Source organism: Pelodiscus sinensis, chromosome 8 (assembly GCF_052426305.1).
Source record: "Pelodiscus sinensis isolate ZL-2025 chromosome 8, ASM5242630v1, whole genome shotgun sequence".
NCBI classification, from domain to species: Eukaryota; Metazoa; Chordata; order Testudines; family Trionychidae; genus Pelodiscus; species Pelodiscus sinensis.
Window position 1 is genome coordinate 24,167,869 of NC_143059.1, and position 17,415 is coordinate 24,185,283.

The window sequence follows — 17,415 nt, forward strand, 5'->3', positions numbered from 1 at the left end:
TGATGTCAGGCTGTGGGCCGTGTGACGAGTGACCCCCCCGTTTCCTCAGCCCCCCACTGCAGGGGGTGGAGGGGTGTTTGCGTGGAGGGGACACACAGACAGGCCCCCCATAGGGTCGGGAGGGAGCAACCCCAAGTTCTGCCCAGGGTGCAGCGCGAGCTCCACACACCGTGGCGCGCCGGCGGGTTCCCAAGCAAACACCTCCCCGCACTCAGACCTGGCGCGTGCGCTCCCTGCGTCAACGCTCCTCGAGCCCGACGTGAGCGCAGCGCCTACGCAACCCCCCCAGCCTCTGCCGGTGGGGCAGCCAATCCCATGTTAGAGGCGCGGCAGGGTCGGCTGGGAGGTGGAGCCTGCGCGGGGGCGGGGCGGGGCCGGGGAAGAGAAAGGAAGGAGGCGGAGGGGAGGGAGCCAGTCGGGGGTGTCGCTGCTGGCGGCGGCTGGGGCCAAGATGGTGTCGTGGATGATCTCGCGCGCGGTTGTGTAAGTGGCGCGGCGCTCCCGCGGGGGGGGGCTGGTCTGCTGAGGCTGCGGTGGCCTAGGCGGCCGGGGTTGTTAGACGCTCCGTGGTGGGCCTGGGACAGGCCGTTCCGGGGTCGCGCCGGGCAACGGGCGGTGTTCAGGGCCCGGTGGCCGCGGCTGGCACCCGCCAGGGATGTGCTGCGGTAGCGTTCGGGGAGCCTGGGAAGGCCCGGGCGGCATTTGCAGGGGTCTCCCTGCCCCCGGTGTCACAGTCGCAGTCAAATTCCTGCGGTCGGTTCCTGCCCAGGCTTGATCTGCGCTTGTGCTTCTCGCGGCGTAGTAGCCCATTGGAAACGCGCCGTGCGGCAAGCAGCGCGCCGGGCAGAGAAGCAGCCGTGCGGCCAGCTGCTACCCTGGACTAAGACCTTTGGTTTGCCACTCTGAAGCTTTTTGAACCTGATGATACTTCTCAGTAATCTTCCCTAGATTGTGAAGTGTGTTACCCTGCAGTGTAAGCTGTCGGTCATGTTGACTTGGTGGGGGATACACTCAGGTGATATCATTGTAGAATAGTGATAGAAATGTAGCCGTGTTAGTCTGGGGTAGTTGAAGCAAAATGCAGGACAATGTAGCACTTTAAAGACTAACAAGATGGTTTATTAGATGATGAGCTTTCGTGGGCCAGACCCACTAATACCACACTAATTACCACACTAATACCAACCCTGGTACCTTCCCTTGCAACAAACCCCGTTGCCAGCTTTGTCCACATATTCATTCTGCTGATACCATTATTGGACCTAACCAAGTGAGTTATAAGATCAAGAACACATATTCCTGCGCATCCAGAAATATAATCTACGCTATCATGTGCCGAAAGTGTCCGTCTGCTATGTACATTGGACAAACATCTCAGACACTTCGCCAAAGGATTAATGCCCACAAAACAGATATTAGACAAGATCACAAAGAGAAAACAGTTTCTTGCCACTTTAACCAGAAAGGACACTCTCTAAATGACTTAGCCACCTGCATTCTGCTACAAAGACCTTTTACATCTGCACTTGAAAGGGAATCCTCTGAACTGTCATTCATGTTAAAATTCGACACTTACCGACAAGGACTTAACAAGTCTTTGAACTTTCTCACCCATTATCAAGACAGTTTCCCCAATTATCACCTGTAATACCATTAACTCACAAACATCCCACTCTCCCTACCTTTAATATCAGCAATTCACAGACACTTACCTTCCTTCCTCCCCCTTCCCACCCCCCCGCATCCTCCTTCTGTTCTGCAATGTGATTTGTCCTTTTCATATTTGTTCATTTTTTTAAATTGTATCCTTTGGTATATATGGTTGTGACTACTTTCTTCCACTATTTGATCTGAGGAAGTGGGTCTGGCCCACGAAAGCTCATCATCTAATAAACCATCTTGTTAGTCTTTAAAGTGCTACATTGTCCTGCATTGTGATATCATTGTGATATCACAGATAGGTAACTAAACCTATTTGAATGTAACAATTTGATTGTAGTAGGGAGACTACACGGATGGAGTATTTGATCGGACATGCCCACCTGTGGGACAGCTTGGGTTTTTAGCTACTAATTTATAACATTACCCTTCCAGATTTGGGGAACAATCATAATTTGGTTCTGGACGTCTTCAGATGACTGGAGAATTAGAAGTGCGTTGTGCCCATTGAAGCTCATGATGCCATCTACATGTTTTGTTAGTTTTTAAGGTGCTGCTAGAGACTATTAATTTTTTTTAAAGTTTTTCCTGTTATAGACTAACTCGGCTACCCCTCTGAATCATAATTGTGGAAACTATAAACACCTGCTGAATTTATGGGGACAACCCGTTCCCTGACCACAAGTCCATCCGACCCCCAGTGCTTCTTTTCCCCCCTGTGTTCCTGCAACCTGCCTGTGGTCCTTGAGCTCCTGTCTCAGGTTTTGTGGACTGGGAGGGGAAGCTGTGTGCAGAGACGCAGCACAGAGGGGTGTTGCAGGCTGGATTGGATGCCGAGCCTTTCTATAGGGAACTGGGGGTGGAGGGTGCTGGAGGCTTTTTGAACTGCATGATATCTCTGCCTGCACTGACCAGACTGTCCTGCTCTGGTGCCGGGGATCTGGATTTAAGAATCCCGTCCACCTTCCCTGGATGCACCAAGGAAAAATAGGTGTTGGAATAAAGGTGAGAGGGCTGCTGGGCGAGAGTACGGCCATAATGGATTAGGAAACAGAAATGTAATGAAGGGAGACATGGATGCTCTCTAGAGTAAGCACTGTAGGGGAAACATTCCAAAAGTGGGGGAAAAAAATCTCAGAGGGGTAACTATGCGGGTTTGTAACTTTAAAAAATGAGTAGTCCTTAGAGATTAACCAAAATATATAAAATCGGGCTTTTTTTTGTTTTTTGTTTTTTTTGTTTTGTAAAACCCACTTCATTAGATGAATTGGAGTGGAAATAACAGCAGAAGTAGTACCTGTCAATTGTAGGATCCATGTTAATGATGCTAATTAAGTGGGCTGGATGTGTCCCATATATAGGATGGAAATGCTGATGTTAAAGGCAGGAGAAAGTGATAGGTCTCTTACATATCCAAATATTAACGGCTAAATTGTAACAGAAAATGTCCACACTTTGACCAAAACTGATTAACAATCTCCATTTTAAGCAAAGGTTTCCTCATGAGGCTACTTTTTTGCTATTTCTGCTGTAAGCTATTTACAGTATTAGTCATGAAACTGAGGCTGTAATTTTTTTTATCACTTGTAGGGATGTAAGCAACTAGTCAACTATCTGATAAACGTAAGCTTACTGGATAGTCACCTACTTCCTCCTCCTCCTCCTCCTCCTCACTATCTCTGTGGTAGGTAGGAGGGCAGGGGGGTAGCGGGGACATAGCTGATTCCTGGCTCATGTCAGGTCCTTTCTCCCCTGTGCGTCAGCCTTTTAAATGTATTAAGTGCCTGTTGGCTCTTAATGCATTTAAAAGGGAGAGCCACAGCGGGGTTAGCTCCTGGGGCTGGGAGCTAACCCCACTGCAGCTCCCCCGCTTATCAACTAATGGATGGAAATTCCAATGACTAGTTGATAAATTTAATCAACTAAACATCCCTCATCTGTTGTGAGGAAATCATTCCTATGTTGTTGAGATTATTTCTCTTCTGCTGACTTGCCCCTTATTTTGCATTCTGATAGTTGTCTCTCTAACATAAGGTTTATTTGTTTGACAAATGTCACTGAACAAAGCCCCAAACTAAACTGTTCATCACGGTAGTGCATGCTTAAATGAATTGTACCCATTTTGCAAACAAATGTTGTCAAAGATACTGCATGTCAGTGTTTTGATCACTGATGCCTTAAGTAAACTGCGACTGAAAGCATCCCTATTCAAATACTCAATGCTACATTGATTATATGAACATAAGAATGGCCATTTAGTGTCAGACCGAAGGTCCATATATCCCTGTATCCTGTCTTCTGAGAGTGGCCAATGCCAGGTGCCACGAACAGATGAATGAACAGAATAGATAATCATCAAGCGATCCATCTCCCCCCATTCCCACTTTCTGACAAACAGAGTCTAGGGACACCATTCCTGCCCATCCTGGCTCACAGCCATTGATGATCTATATCCGCCATGAATTTATCTAGCTCTTTTTTGAACTCTGTTATAATCTTGGACTGCACAACATCCTCTGGCAAGGAATTCCACAGATTGACTGTGAGTTTTGTTTTGTGGGTTTGTAAGTACATGTCCTTGTATCAGATTTGTGGCTAAGTATGCAGTCACCTGCTTATGCTTATTTCCATTACTGCATAAGTTCATATATAATTAATTCAAAGCAACATATTGTTTGATAAGAACTTCGGTGAGTGTAAAAGCAGAGTTTGCTATTTTATTTAGGAGTTGTTTTCAAAAATACAAGAAAGACTCCTAGAATACCTATGGCTGAGAGCTTGATTTTGTAATCATCATTATGGGCCGTATGCCATAAAGTTGTGAATTATTTTATACAATGACTGAATGTTATATGCGGTCTCTCAATCAGAGACTTAAAAGTAAATTAAAGCTACAATAGCTTGTGACAGAAGCAAGTTTTTATCTACACTTTTCAGACTTTTATGAGGAGGAATGGGAGATATAAGGCAATATGTAGTGTGGTTCTACTCTAGCTACTCTTCTTGAGAGGCTCATATAACTTTTCTTTTCTGGCAGAAGGGAAGATGTTTAAATGTACACTTTTTAGACCCTTCCATACTTTGCTTGCCCCAATTTAGCTTCAGAACCTTGACAAAGTGACTATATTCAGCCTCTCAGAAAGGTGGAGGCAGGAGCAATGACTGCATCCAGGAGACAAGTAGTGGTCTGTTTCAGCAAAAACAATGAGGAGTCCTGGGCACCTTAAAGACTAACAGATTTATTTGCGTGTAAGCTTTTGTGGGCCGGACCTATTCAATCTGGGTGGATGTGACACATGCTGATGAGAATACTAAGAGTGAAAATTACTTTTTGTAGTGAACAAGCTACTCCTAGTCTCGATTCAGACCCAGTCTGAGAGTGTCAAGTTTGTATATGAATTCTGGCTGTGTAGTTTCCTGCTGCAGTCTGTTTTTGAATTTTTTTCTCAAATATGGCAACTTTCAAGTCTGTTGCTGAATATCCAGGGGAGGTTGAACTGCTTTCCTACTGGCTTTTAAATGGTACTGTTTTTTATGTCTGATTTGTGTCCATTCTTTTGTGTGCATGACAGAGGGTCATTGATGGCATGTATCGCATTGATAGATCTGAAGGTGAACAAGTCCCTATGGTACGGCTGATGTGGTTAGGTCCTACGATAGTGTCACTTGGGAGATGTGTGGACAGAGGAGGCAACAGGGCTTGTTGCAGGGATTGGTTCCTTGGTTAGTGTTCCTGTTGTATCATGTGTAGTTGGTGAATATTTGCTGGGCAGCTGGAGATTGTTGGCTGCTAGAGATGTGAAGGATGAACCAGTAAGCCTCATCCTTAGTGAGTGAGACTTGGCTGTTCTGACTGGTACAGGCTGGACCAGGCAGGAGGCTGAGCCAGCCCCATGGGGCTCATCACACGCAGGGACTGCTCCTGCTGGTTGGCAGGAGCAGCCTCTGTACATGGCAGGCCTGGCACAGGTAGGGATGTGAATGTGTAATTGAATATTTTAGTGGTTACATGACTATTTGATAGTTTCTGGGGCAGCAACCAGTACACTCCTGGGCCCCACTCAGACTCCTGTGGACAAGGGCTACTTTGCAGCAGCCTGCCCTGTCCCCCCTTTTCTCCCCCTCCCACCCTCGTGCTGCTGCTTCTGATAGAGGCAGTAGTGTGGGGTTGGGGAAAGTGAAGGTGTCACAGGCTCCTCTCCCACCCCACGCTGCCTCTGTGCGCGTGTGGGTGGAAGGCAGGTGGAGCTTTAAGTTCGCTCCACACAAGCACTGGCTCTTGCTTCCCCACCTTGTTGCCTCTGATGCAGAGGCAACGGGGGAGGGGTGGTAATGTGTGTAGTTGAGAGGATTAACTGATACACCCAGGCTCAATTTGTAGATGACAGAATGATTAACCAATGACGTCCCTAGTCAGGGACTTCTCCCACTGCTCCAGCCCTTGTCCATGGCCAGCCTTCCTTTTAATTGTTTAACCAATTAAACGAGATTTTTATATCCCTATTAGCTGCAGGCCAGGAGCCCAGGGCCGGCTCCAGCACCATGCATGCGCCACGTGCCCAGGGCCAGGCCAGCCCCAAGCACTTGGCGGGTGCACACAAATGCCCCTGCAGGCACCATGTTGGGGACCACTGGTTTAAATGATTAACTGATAAGCCTAGTTTATCAGTTAATGCAAATGACAACATGACAAAAAACAGTAGAGTCCCGATTTATCCAACCTAAACGGGACCAACAGGCGGTCGGATTAATGAAAATGTCAGATAATACAGAAATGGCCCGGGATGTGAACAAAGTCTTCGCTGTACAGTAATTCCTCATTTAACATGGTGGGTACATTTCAGAAAATGATCGTGCTATGAAAATGAAAATGTGTTATGTGGGGTCAATTTTCCCATTGAAAATAATGGAAAAGGTGGGGGTTGCGTTTCAAGCACACATGCGCTTGCAGCTCCAGCTTGCATTTGTTAGCAGCTGGGACTGGGACATAAGATTGGGGGAGAAAGAGGACTGGGTTATATCAGGGAGGGGAGGTGTTTGGCTCTGGGAAAGGGAAGGGAAGAACATGGGAGGGGGCTTGCAGCCGGCGGCTGGGTTTCCCCAGTTGGCCGGTCACCGGCAGGTGTGCGGGGTTTACACTGCCTCCGGAGGTTCACCGCTTGCCGTGCCATTCCCCGGCGACCCCCTCTGGCCGGATGCCTCATTCCCTCTCCTCTGCCCCCCCCCCCCCCCCCCCCCCGCTTGCAACGGGCGGCTGGGTTTCCCCAGCTCGCTGGTCACCGGCAGCTGCGCAGGGTTTCCTCTGCCTCCTTACAAAGCGGTGGAGGTTTGCCGCTTGCCGCGCAGTTCCCCAGTGACCCCCTCTGGCCAGATGCAAGGCATCCAGCCAGAGGGGTCACTGGGGAACTGTGCAATGAGCAGTTGTTTGAAAAATGTTGCCCCCAAAAAATCATGCTATCGCAAAACCGCGTTAAGCAGACATGTGTTAAACGAGGAATTACTGTATTGTGAGGGGGATCCAGACTGGTTTAGCTAGTCCTCCCCTTAATTGTCCCCCGCACCACCCCCTGCACCAGCTGTGCCCTGCTCGCAGGCTGCCAGCTGTTCGGAGCACAGCGCACTCGGAGACAAAGCAGCCAACAACGGCTGTGGCTTGGTCCCTTCCCCGCCTCCTGGCAGCGGCGCCAACCCGCGCCCCTTGACTCTGCACGTGCCCCATGGCTGGATCTCATGCATTGGTCCCTCTTGCTTCTGGAGTCAGGTGGGTTTGAAAGGGCTGCTGCTACCTGGCCTAGTTCCTGCTGTCAAAGGGAGGAGTAGGAGAAGGAAGCAGCGGCCGGGTGGCCCTGGAACAAGGCTGCACCAATCTGCGGGCAGAGCCAAGGCTGCATGTCACTCCCAAGCAAGCGTAGCTAGCGTGGCTGGGGTGGGTGTGGCCGGCTGCGGGAACCCCTGGAGAGTGTCTCAGGCTGAGCACGGAGCAGCCTAGGTGGCTTCCCCTGTATCACCCCCGTTACACCCCTTCCAACAACTGCCTTCCCGCAACTGCCATCCCCAAGAAGCCTTGTGCCAACAGGAAGGCCCCCAACTGACAGACAAAGCAGCAGTGGTATGGGTATGTCGGCTAAAGCGGAAGGTCGGATAAGTGAAGGTCGCATAATCGGGACTCTACTGTAGCAGCAAAACTTGAGGGGAGGAGGTCGCCTTGCGCCCCCCTGGAATTTCTTCACCCCCCCCCCCTCAGTTTGGGAACCCATTCACTACAGTATATTCTCCACCTGCGGGACACAGGACTATCAATTAGTTCCCTAAGTGTACAGTTGGCAGCTGTATATGTGATACACCCACCCATACAGGGGTATTCTGTTTTTTTCCCCCCATGTGTGAAGAGATTCCGGAAGGGGATACAGAACCTTTATGCACCACAGAGAGATCTGTACCATCATGGGACTTGACTCTTATGTTGAACTCATGAGACAGCCTTTCGAGCCACTTGATCACTATTCCACCTTTCAATGAAAGTAGCTTTTCTCATAGGCTGTGTCTGCACTGGGCCACTTATTCCGGAAAAGCAGCCGCTTTTCCGGAATAACTTGCCAGCTGTCTACACTGGCCGCTTGCTTTTCCGGAAAAGCAATGACGATCTACTGTAAAATTGTCAGAGTTTTTCTGGAAAAACTATGCTGCTCCCATTCGGGCAAAAGTCCTTTTCCGGAAAAACTGTTCCAGAAAAGGGCCAGTGTAGACAGCACAGTAGTCTTTTCCGCAAAAAAGCCCTGATCGCGAAAATGACGATCCGGGCTTTTTTGCGGAAAAGCGCGTCTACTTTGACAGGATGCTTTTCCGGAAAAGCCAATGCAGACGCGCTTTTTCCGGAAATACTTATAACGGAAAACTGTTCCGTTTTAAGCAATTCCAGAAAATGGTGCCAGTGTAGACGTAGCCGTAGGCTATGTCTATACTACATGGCTCCATCAACGGAGCCATGTAGATTTGTTTGTTCGGCAAAGGGAAATGAAGCTGCAATTTAAATAATCGCGGCTTCATTTAAATTTAAATGGCTGCTGTGCTGAGCCGACAAACGGCTGATCAGCTGTTTGTCGGCTCAGCGTGCTAGTCTGGACGCTCCTGCGCCGACCTGAAAGCCCTTTATCGACCTCCCCGGTAAACTTCATCCTACGAGGCATAACGGGGAGGTCGATAAAGGACTTTCAGGTCGGCGCGGGAGCGTCCAGACTAGCGCGCTGAGCCGACAAACAGCTGATCAGCTGTTTGTCGGCTCAGCGTGGCAGCCATTTAAATTTAAATGAAGCTGTGATTATTTAAATCGCGGCTTCATTTCCCTTTGCCGATCAGCCTAATCTACATGGCTCCATCAATGGAGACATGTAGTTTAGACACACCCATAGTCATAACATCAGCTCAGAGAGGAGATAGATAGTGGCACTCATCGCAGACCCACCGTACATGGTGTTCCACAAGGACAAGGTTGTCCTTAGAACCCATCTGAAATTCCTGCCTAAAGTATCTACTTTGTTCCATTGTAACAAACCAATATCTTATCTGTGTTCTTCCTGAAACCATACGAGGACAGCAAGAAGGCAGTGCTGCACGCGCTGGATGTACACAGGGTATTAGCCTTTTACCTTGACTGCACAAGAGACTTCAGACACACTACCAGACTCTTCATGTCTGTCGTGCAAGGACCGGTCCAGAGGACAACCTGTTTTCAAACAACAAATATCCAAATGCATTTCTACTTGCGTACAACTGGCTTACACCCTGAAACACAGACAGCCGTCAACAGTTATACGGATGCATTCCCCAAGAGCAATGTCTACCACAACTGCTTTCCTGCAGAGTCTTTCCATAGACGTAATTTGCAGAGCTGCAAGATGGGCTTTGGCCAATACCTTTGCACAACATTACGCTATTCAGTTTTCAGGACTTGGGCACTAGATTTGGACGTACCATACTGGCCAGTATCCATCCCTGCAACACGGAGCGCCCATCGCCAAGCAGGAATATGGCTGCGTAGTCACATAAGAGGAGCACCCACGGGGACCCTCAAAGAAGAAGGTAAGGTTACTCACCTTGTGCAGTAACTGGAGTTCTTTGAGATGTGTCTCCATGGGTGCTCCACACCCACTTTCCTCCTCTGTGATCCGGGATAACAGTCCAGCGTAGAGAAGGAACGGAGGGAACAACTGCTGGCGCATACCTAACTATCAGTCAGAGCGATTGTGCAATAGTGCAGCACGTGCTTGCAGCCGGGGACTGCTACTAAATATCTCTGGGCCATGCGCACAGTAGCACTGACACACCTAAGTGGAGCACCCACGGGGACAAATCTCGAAGAACTCCAGTTACTGCACAAGGTGATAGAAATGTAGCCGTGTTAGTCTGGGGTAGCTGAAGCAAAATGCAGGACAATGTAGCACTTTAAAGACTAACAAGATGGTTTATTAGATGATGAGCTTTCGTGGGCCAGACCCACTTCCTCAGATCAAATAGTGGAAGAAAATAGTCACAACCATATATACCAAAGGATACAATTAAAAAAAATTAACACATATGAAAAGGACAAATCACATTTGAGAACAGGAGGGGGATGCGGGGGGGGGGGGGGAAGGAAGGAAGGAAAGTGTCTGTGAATTGATGATATCATCAATTCACAGACACTTACCTTCCTTCCTCCCCCCCCCCCGCATCCCCCTCCTGTTCTGAAATGTAAGTGTCTGTGAATTGATGATATCATCAATTCACAGACACTTTCCTTCCTTCCTTCCCCACATCCCCCTCTTGTTCTGAAATGTGATTTGTCCTTTTCATATGTGTTCATTTTTTTAATTGTATCCTTTGGTATATATGGTTGTGACTATTTTCTTCCACTATTTGATCTGAGGAAGTGGGTCTGGCCCACGAAAGCTCATCATCTAATAAACCATCTTGTTAGTCTTTAAAGTGCTACATTGTCCTGCATTTTGCTTCTGCACAAGGTGAGTAACATTTCCTTTTTGTTTACAGTATTCGCATTGTAAAAATTAGGGATGTGGTAGTGTAAACATGTAAATGATCACCAGTGAGCCTGGGCACATTGGATAACGTTCATAGTAACACGCAGACCCTCCACCCACCCCCAATGCTTTTGCCTCTGTATCAGCTGCCTCCGCATCAGGCAGTTTCCACAGAGCCACCTCCCCCTCCTCCCGCCCATGTTAACGTGTAACTGCTGTAATTTTCATCAGTTACATGTTTACCAAAATAAATGCATTTTTACATTCCTAGTTAAAATGATAAAACAAAAATGTTTTTCAGCTCACCTCACCCCACCCAAATACAATCTCTTTATTGTGTGAGTGCAACTTACAAATGTAGATTTATTTTTTGTTACATAACTTTTCGTTTTGAGTGCAGTGTAAAACTTTATAGTCTACTCAGTCCTATTTCTTGTTCAGCCAGTCACCAAGGACAAGTTTGTTCATATTTATAGATCATGCTGCCTGCTTCTTGTTCACAGTATCACCTGATAGTGAGAACAGGCAGTTTGCTTGGCACTTTTGTAGCTGGCATTGCAAGCTATTTATGTGCCAGATGATCTAAACACGGTTATGCCCCTTCATGCTTTGGCTGCCATTCCAGAGGACATGCTTCCAGGCTGGTGGTGGGTGCTGCTTGATAACGATGAACAGTGTAGACTGACAGATGTTTATTTTTATCATCTGAGTAAGAAGCTGAAGAAGAAGTAGGACTGAGTGAACTTGAAGGCTCTAAAATTTTACATTTTATTTTTGTGAGCAAAGGTTTTTTTTTTAATATAATTCTACTTTAGTAAGTTCAACTCCCCCCCCCCCCCCCCCCCAAAAAGAGATTACACTACAGTACTTATATTAGGTGAATTGACAAATAGTATTTATAGTGAAAATATTTGTAATAAAAATGGTCACTGTACTCTTTATTCGGTGTTGTTGTAATAGAAATCAAGATATTTGAAAAAGTAGCAACGACCACAAATATTTAAATAAATAGTATTCTACTGGTTAACAGCATGATTAATTGGGCAATTAATTTTTAATAGCGTGTCAGTCCTAATTTATTATTACCCTAAATAAATTAATATGTATGTACTGGTATGATTTGTATGTATTTGTTTCTGTTGCAGTGACAAGATAACACTTAAAATTTGACTATTTAAGCCTCTATATTCAGACAGATGGAATGCTCTGAACTCTACTGAAGGTAGCTTTGAATGAAGTCCAGAGTTGCTGTCTAAAGGAACACATGTCTGAGTACCCATTTTCCCATTGTACTAAAAAACATGTTAAATGTGTCAAATACCAAGTCAAAACCTTTCTGCTTACTGTAAAAGTGCAGATAGGTGTTAAATATTTTCTTTAAAAATGCTTACTTAATGGTAGCCATCTAACAGCAATACAATTTCTACATATTTTAGTAATTTCTGATGGCTAATAACTTTTTTTTTGGTCTTGAGAAGGAATGCTTTGATTCTTAGTTCACTTAAAGTTCTGTATGGGTGTGTATATACCAGGTAATGGAGAACAATATAGTGTCATATAGAAACTAAATTATCTGTATACTAGCTGCTGTTGGGTGTTCGGTGTCCCTGAAAAGTAAGTTGCACTCCCAACTGCCATTACATGAAGCCATACATGATCGCAACGGTTTCACCTATTGTTTTTAATATTGGCCCATAAGATGCCTATAACTTAAGATAGCTTGACACTTTCCTATAAGTCCTTGTTTTCAGTTCATAATTTTTTTAAGACGCTAAAAAATTACATACTTGCTCCCTATCCTGAGCTGAACACAGTAAGGTTCCAGCAAAAATAGCTCAGCTACTTTTGCAAATGAGTAGTTTTCCTAAAGGCTTTTTTTGGGAGGGGATCGGGGACATGCTCTTTTTTGTGCGTGTGCATGTGTTCTCGTACCTCCATGCTTTGGAGTAGGAACTTGAAGCTTGTTTGGGATCAAAGAGATGTTTTGTGTGGCAACTATGAAAGTTCACCTAGCTATGACCAAATCATCTCTCAAAATTGTTTTTGAAGCATGATTTTCCAAAAATGTTTTTTGGCCTGTTCCTTTATATTTATAATGGGATGAATGATGGTCTGTTTCTTAAAGTCAGAGTATAAGACATTGCCCAGTCAGTTTTGATGTACACAGAATGTCAGGAGAGCTGATGTTAGAGCTGAAGTCTGCAGCCCAGCACAAGTTTTGTTAGGTCAAATGTATTATAGCAGATGCTTTGCCTGAATACCCTCTAGTGCTGAATAGGGATGTCTGTGCAGATGCCTCATAGCAAACTGAGGGGCTGCAGTAAGCTTGGATTGGCTGGAGCATAGTTAAAGGCATGTTATGGGGGATGGCATTTTAAATTAGTGCGCTTGGTGTATATTTCTTAATACAAACTGTGTTTAAATGTATGTCATTCACATTTCAGAGGGAAAAATAACAAACATTGTGATGTGGCACAAAAGGAAGTTTCTAGAACAAAACAACACTCAGTATTTAGGCTATATGAAAATAACTCACTACGGTAGAAACTTCAGATTTTGAAGACCACCATAAAAAAAAAAGTTAATGAGACTGCAAAGGGATTGTCAGTTATCTTTAAATTTAAAGAGATGTTTCTTTGTGTTGTAGCAAACCATTAGGTATTATAGTATTGATGCAAAACATTATGGTGCCAGTTGGCCACTGTAAACACCCATGTGTGTAAACACAGATGAACGCTATAATTATAAATCGCTATACTCTTAAAGGAATAAGAGGTATTTCATGGCACATGTGAATGAAATGTAACGAGCCAAGGAAGTGCAGGTTACAGGATCTATCTGAATGTAACATTCTGGAAAACTTTTTCAGAAGTGTAATATTGAACCAAACACTAGGCCTTGTTTATCAGCAAAAATGTGTAGTACAGGGGTCGGCAACCTATGAAGCTTTTGAAGCTTGAGCCCAACCTCCTCCCCATTGTAGCAGGGAGCCCACGCTGGCGCTACACTTCACAGCCCCCACAAGATTAGAGCACCAGTGCCAACTTCCTGCAGGGGCAGAGTTGGGGAAAGCCCTGAAGTAGCCAGAAATGGAGTTCAGGAACAGCAGCGTGCTGCTGCTGCTCTGCTCCCCTCCCCCTCCCCGGCTGTGGGAACAGCAGCATATTGATGTATTTTTTGGAGGCTTTCTCTGCTGCTATTGTAGCCACCGGTGTCTGGGAGAGGTATGCAGAGTGAAAACAAGTGCCCCTTCAGCCTCTCATGCCCAAACCCTGCACCCCAAGCCTGCTCCTGCCTCTGCTTCTTCCCCCCCCAAACCAGATACCCTGCCCAGCCTGCTCCTGCACCCTCTCTTGCTCCTGCCTCCTCCCTCTACTCCCAGCCTACTCCTGCACCATGTATCTCACCCAGAGCTCGCACCCTCATCCCCATCTGCACCCCACCTTCCACCGAGATTCTGCACCTCCATTCATATTTCCACTCCCTGACAGCCCTGTCCCGCACACTTAACCCCTCATTTTTGGCCCCACTCCAGACCCTTGGGTTGCCCACAAATTGACTGGAACCTCAGAAGAGTAAATCTAGTCTGAGGCCTTAAGCCTTAGTCCCCATTGCCCGTCACCCCACCACAGGGCTGGAGCACCAGGGAAGTGAGGTGTTTCAGTTTGGGGCCACATCAGTGAGGGTTGGGGATTTTTGGAGGGGGTATGGGGTTTTTTCAGTGTGGTCCCCAAATGATTTTTCTGTGGGTCAGTGGCCCCTAATCCAAAAAAGGTTCCCTACTGCTGCCATAAATAAAGACAATGTTGAAACCTTTTGTGTTGACATTTATTTTGGCTGACATATCTGAGAAGTGATTTTTGCGATGCCCATACCATGGCAGCAGCATCATCTTCAGAAGATACATCGGGGTTAAGAATTTTTATGAAAATGAGGAGGAGTTGGTGTTTGATCCATTTGCTACTATGTTGCCTGCAGTATAACTTTCTCTTGAGGTATTTCTTTCATCAATGTCTCTTGAAGTGCCTTCCACTCAACTGACTGAAAAACAATATATAGAAAAGTACTTCCGTAGAAAGTACTTTCATAGAAATGAACAGTGAAGACAGTTAAGTCAGTTAACTAACTGTTCTGTCATGCTTGGCCCAGGTCCATCTCCAGATAGGACTGTTTTTGTTCTTAGCTTATCTGGCCTATGTTTGTCTTTGCACATATTAGTCTGTTAAGAAACAGAAAAGCCCAGAACTTGCCAGCTGTGTGGTTTGGCATGCTGCGCATGCACAGACTGCGCTGTGCATGCACTGATCGCGCTGTGGCGCCGTGCCGGGCGAAAATCTACTCACCATGCATGAGTAGATTGCCCTAATTGTCGAGCCCTGCTGATAGGTATAAGCATAGACACAAATGGCATTAACTAATATTGAACATTCCCCATTTGTTTTTTTAATTCAGATAAGCAATCTGCTTCCATGTCCTTACGTCACAATTTGCATTTTAGCTAAAGTTGTGTTTTTGTAAAGAGATGTACAACCCCTGCTTTTATTTTAAAATCAGTAAAATAATAAAGTGCCACAATCCCCAAGACAGAAGAGCTTTCTGTGCAGAATTCCAATATACTGCTTTTTGCTTTGCTTCCCTTTCCTTGGCTAATAGGATTGTTGGCTTTGGGAACAAAGAGCTGAAAAGAAAAAATGTGCTCTCCTTCCCTTCCCATTCACATTTAGCTTTTGCTCTGCCTGTTAATTGTCATTTTTCTCCTTATGCAACTTTCATATCAAAGCCTTGAAGAATATGTGGGAATACATTCTGTAGCAGGATATTCCGGTTTAGTGCTGTGACACCGGGGTAATATTTAAATATGCCACTAAGGAAATATTCCTCTAAACTGAATTTTTTTGTACTTTTCCCTTAGTTTTGAAAATGTTTTTAAAATTTTTTTACATGAATAATGTCTGTTCCGTCACATAAAGGCACGGTGTCTAAAACTACCTTCCTAAGAAGTTAAAAGTTTTCCATGAAAATTTTTGTAGCTCACTGTTTTGTGAGTCTATTGATTTATTTACTCATCTTCCAGGCTAAGTTTCGCATTTCCTATTCATATAGGTTGCACTGTCAAAAACATGTAAAGTTTTAGGTGTTACTTTTCTGTTTTGCAAGTACTTGAGGTTAATACATAAACCTAAGCAAACTATGATTTTTACACTTACGTAGATGAGAATACAATGAGGTCAAATGTATGCTATGCTTCTCTTTATATGTGGAAAGAATAGCTATAGCAGTTTACAGAATTCCTTAGATGGTCAGCTTTCATGTTAGAGAGACATAATGGGTGGATGATGATGATGGATTTTTTTTTTGTCAAACCAAGTTCTGCTGGTGAGAGAGAAGTTTTGCAACTTGCACAGACCTGACGTAGGGTTTTGTGTATGCTTGAAAATATGTGTCTTTCCCCAACAGATGTTGGTGCCAAAAGAGATATTAACTTGTCTTTTTAATGTCCTGGAACCCACACCCCTACAAAAGCAGTGCATACAACCTTTATTTTTAGTCTTTTTAGGTACTGCAACTCAAGTATGACATCAGAAAATAAAATTTCATTCCTTATGAGAAATACATGACACATTGGTGTAATTTTAGCACCAGCAGGACCTGAGTTATAAACAAAGCTTGCTTCTGGTAAATCAGCTTAAGGAAAACACCACTCTCTAACCTTAGGTTTAAAGTTGTCACGGAAAAATATTAAGGGTAGCACGGCTGTCTGCTATTATGTTACAATAATCTGGTATGATGAACAGCTAAACATAACTTGCATGCCTAATGCCCTGAGAGAGGTTTCATAGGTAACTGTCAATACCTGACATTTGAGCACATACCAGTGCAATTTTAACTGTTTGCTGTTCTTACTTTCTGAATTATTTTGTGAAATAATCTTCATTGCACAGCGACTTCCTTCTGACAACAAAATTACTACATGATCCCATCAGTAGTAAGCCCCACCGCCCCATGCAGTGTTGAAGCTCGGGTTTCAGCTTCAGTCTTTGGTTCCAGCAAATCTAATGTTGGCCCTAGTGACCCCATTAAAAAAGGGTTGGGACCCACTTCCGGGTCCCAACCCAATGTTTGAGAACCACTAGCATAATGATGTTCTGTGTATCCCCTACTGCCCTCCCATGGACTCTCTAGAAAGACATATTAGGAATTCCCAGGCATTTCCACATAACCTTGTGTTATACAGTCTTACCTTAGAAGATGTGCAATGAATGAAGCTGTGGCTTCTGTGAAGTTTCAGTCAGTGTGAACATTGACTAAACTTTTCCCTAAGCAGCTAACTTACTACTGTACAGGCAGTCCCCGGGTTACGTACAAGATAGGGACTGTAGGTTTGTTCTTAAGTTGAATTTGTATGTAAGTCGGAACTGGTACATATTGTAGGGGAAACTCTAGCCAAACATTTTTTTTAGTTTTGGATAGCATAGGGAAAGGTTAACTCCCCTCTAATGTTTGTTTTGCTGTCTGTTCCCCTGTTCAGAAGATTTCACATCTATTTCTGTCCCTGTGACAAACTCAGGACTAAAGGAGTAACTCATCAAATACCAAACAGCTCTGCACCATGCTTTGAGCTAATAGCTTTATTTCCACACACCACCCAGGGTTCTAGGAGGAGGGTCCTTTTTTTGCTAACACAATGAGGCCAGCACTTTGTTTGTTTTGGTGGAGTCTTTGTTTGCCCAGGGAGCCC

At 45.3% G+C, this 17,415-nt stretch overlaps 1 protein-coding gene across 2 annotated transcripts in view; it reads left to right on the plus strand.

Annotated features, from left to right (window-relative positions):
- The first annotated feature begins 397 nt into the window (after positions 1–397).
- REEP3 (receptor accessory protein 3) overlaps positions 398–17,415 on the plus strand; it is a 67,321-nt gene continuing 50,303 nt past the window's right edge. Inside the window, exon 1 of one of the 2 annotated variants that reach the window (XM_075934900.2) lies at positions 398–483. In XM_075934900.2, coding sequence (XP_075791015.1) covers positions 452–483 — 32 coding nt within the window. In that variant the 5' untranslated portion in view covers positions 398–451. Of the gene's footprint in view, positions 484–2,095; positions 2,210–17,415 lie in introns of those variants that run through there. The other variant, XM_075934901.2, reaches the window with a different exon arrangement.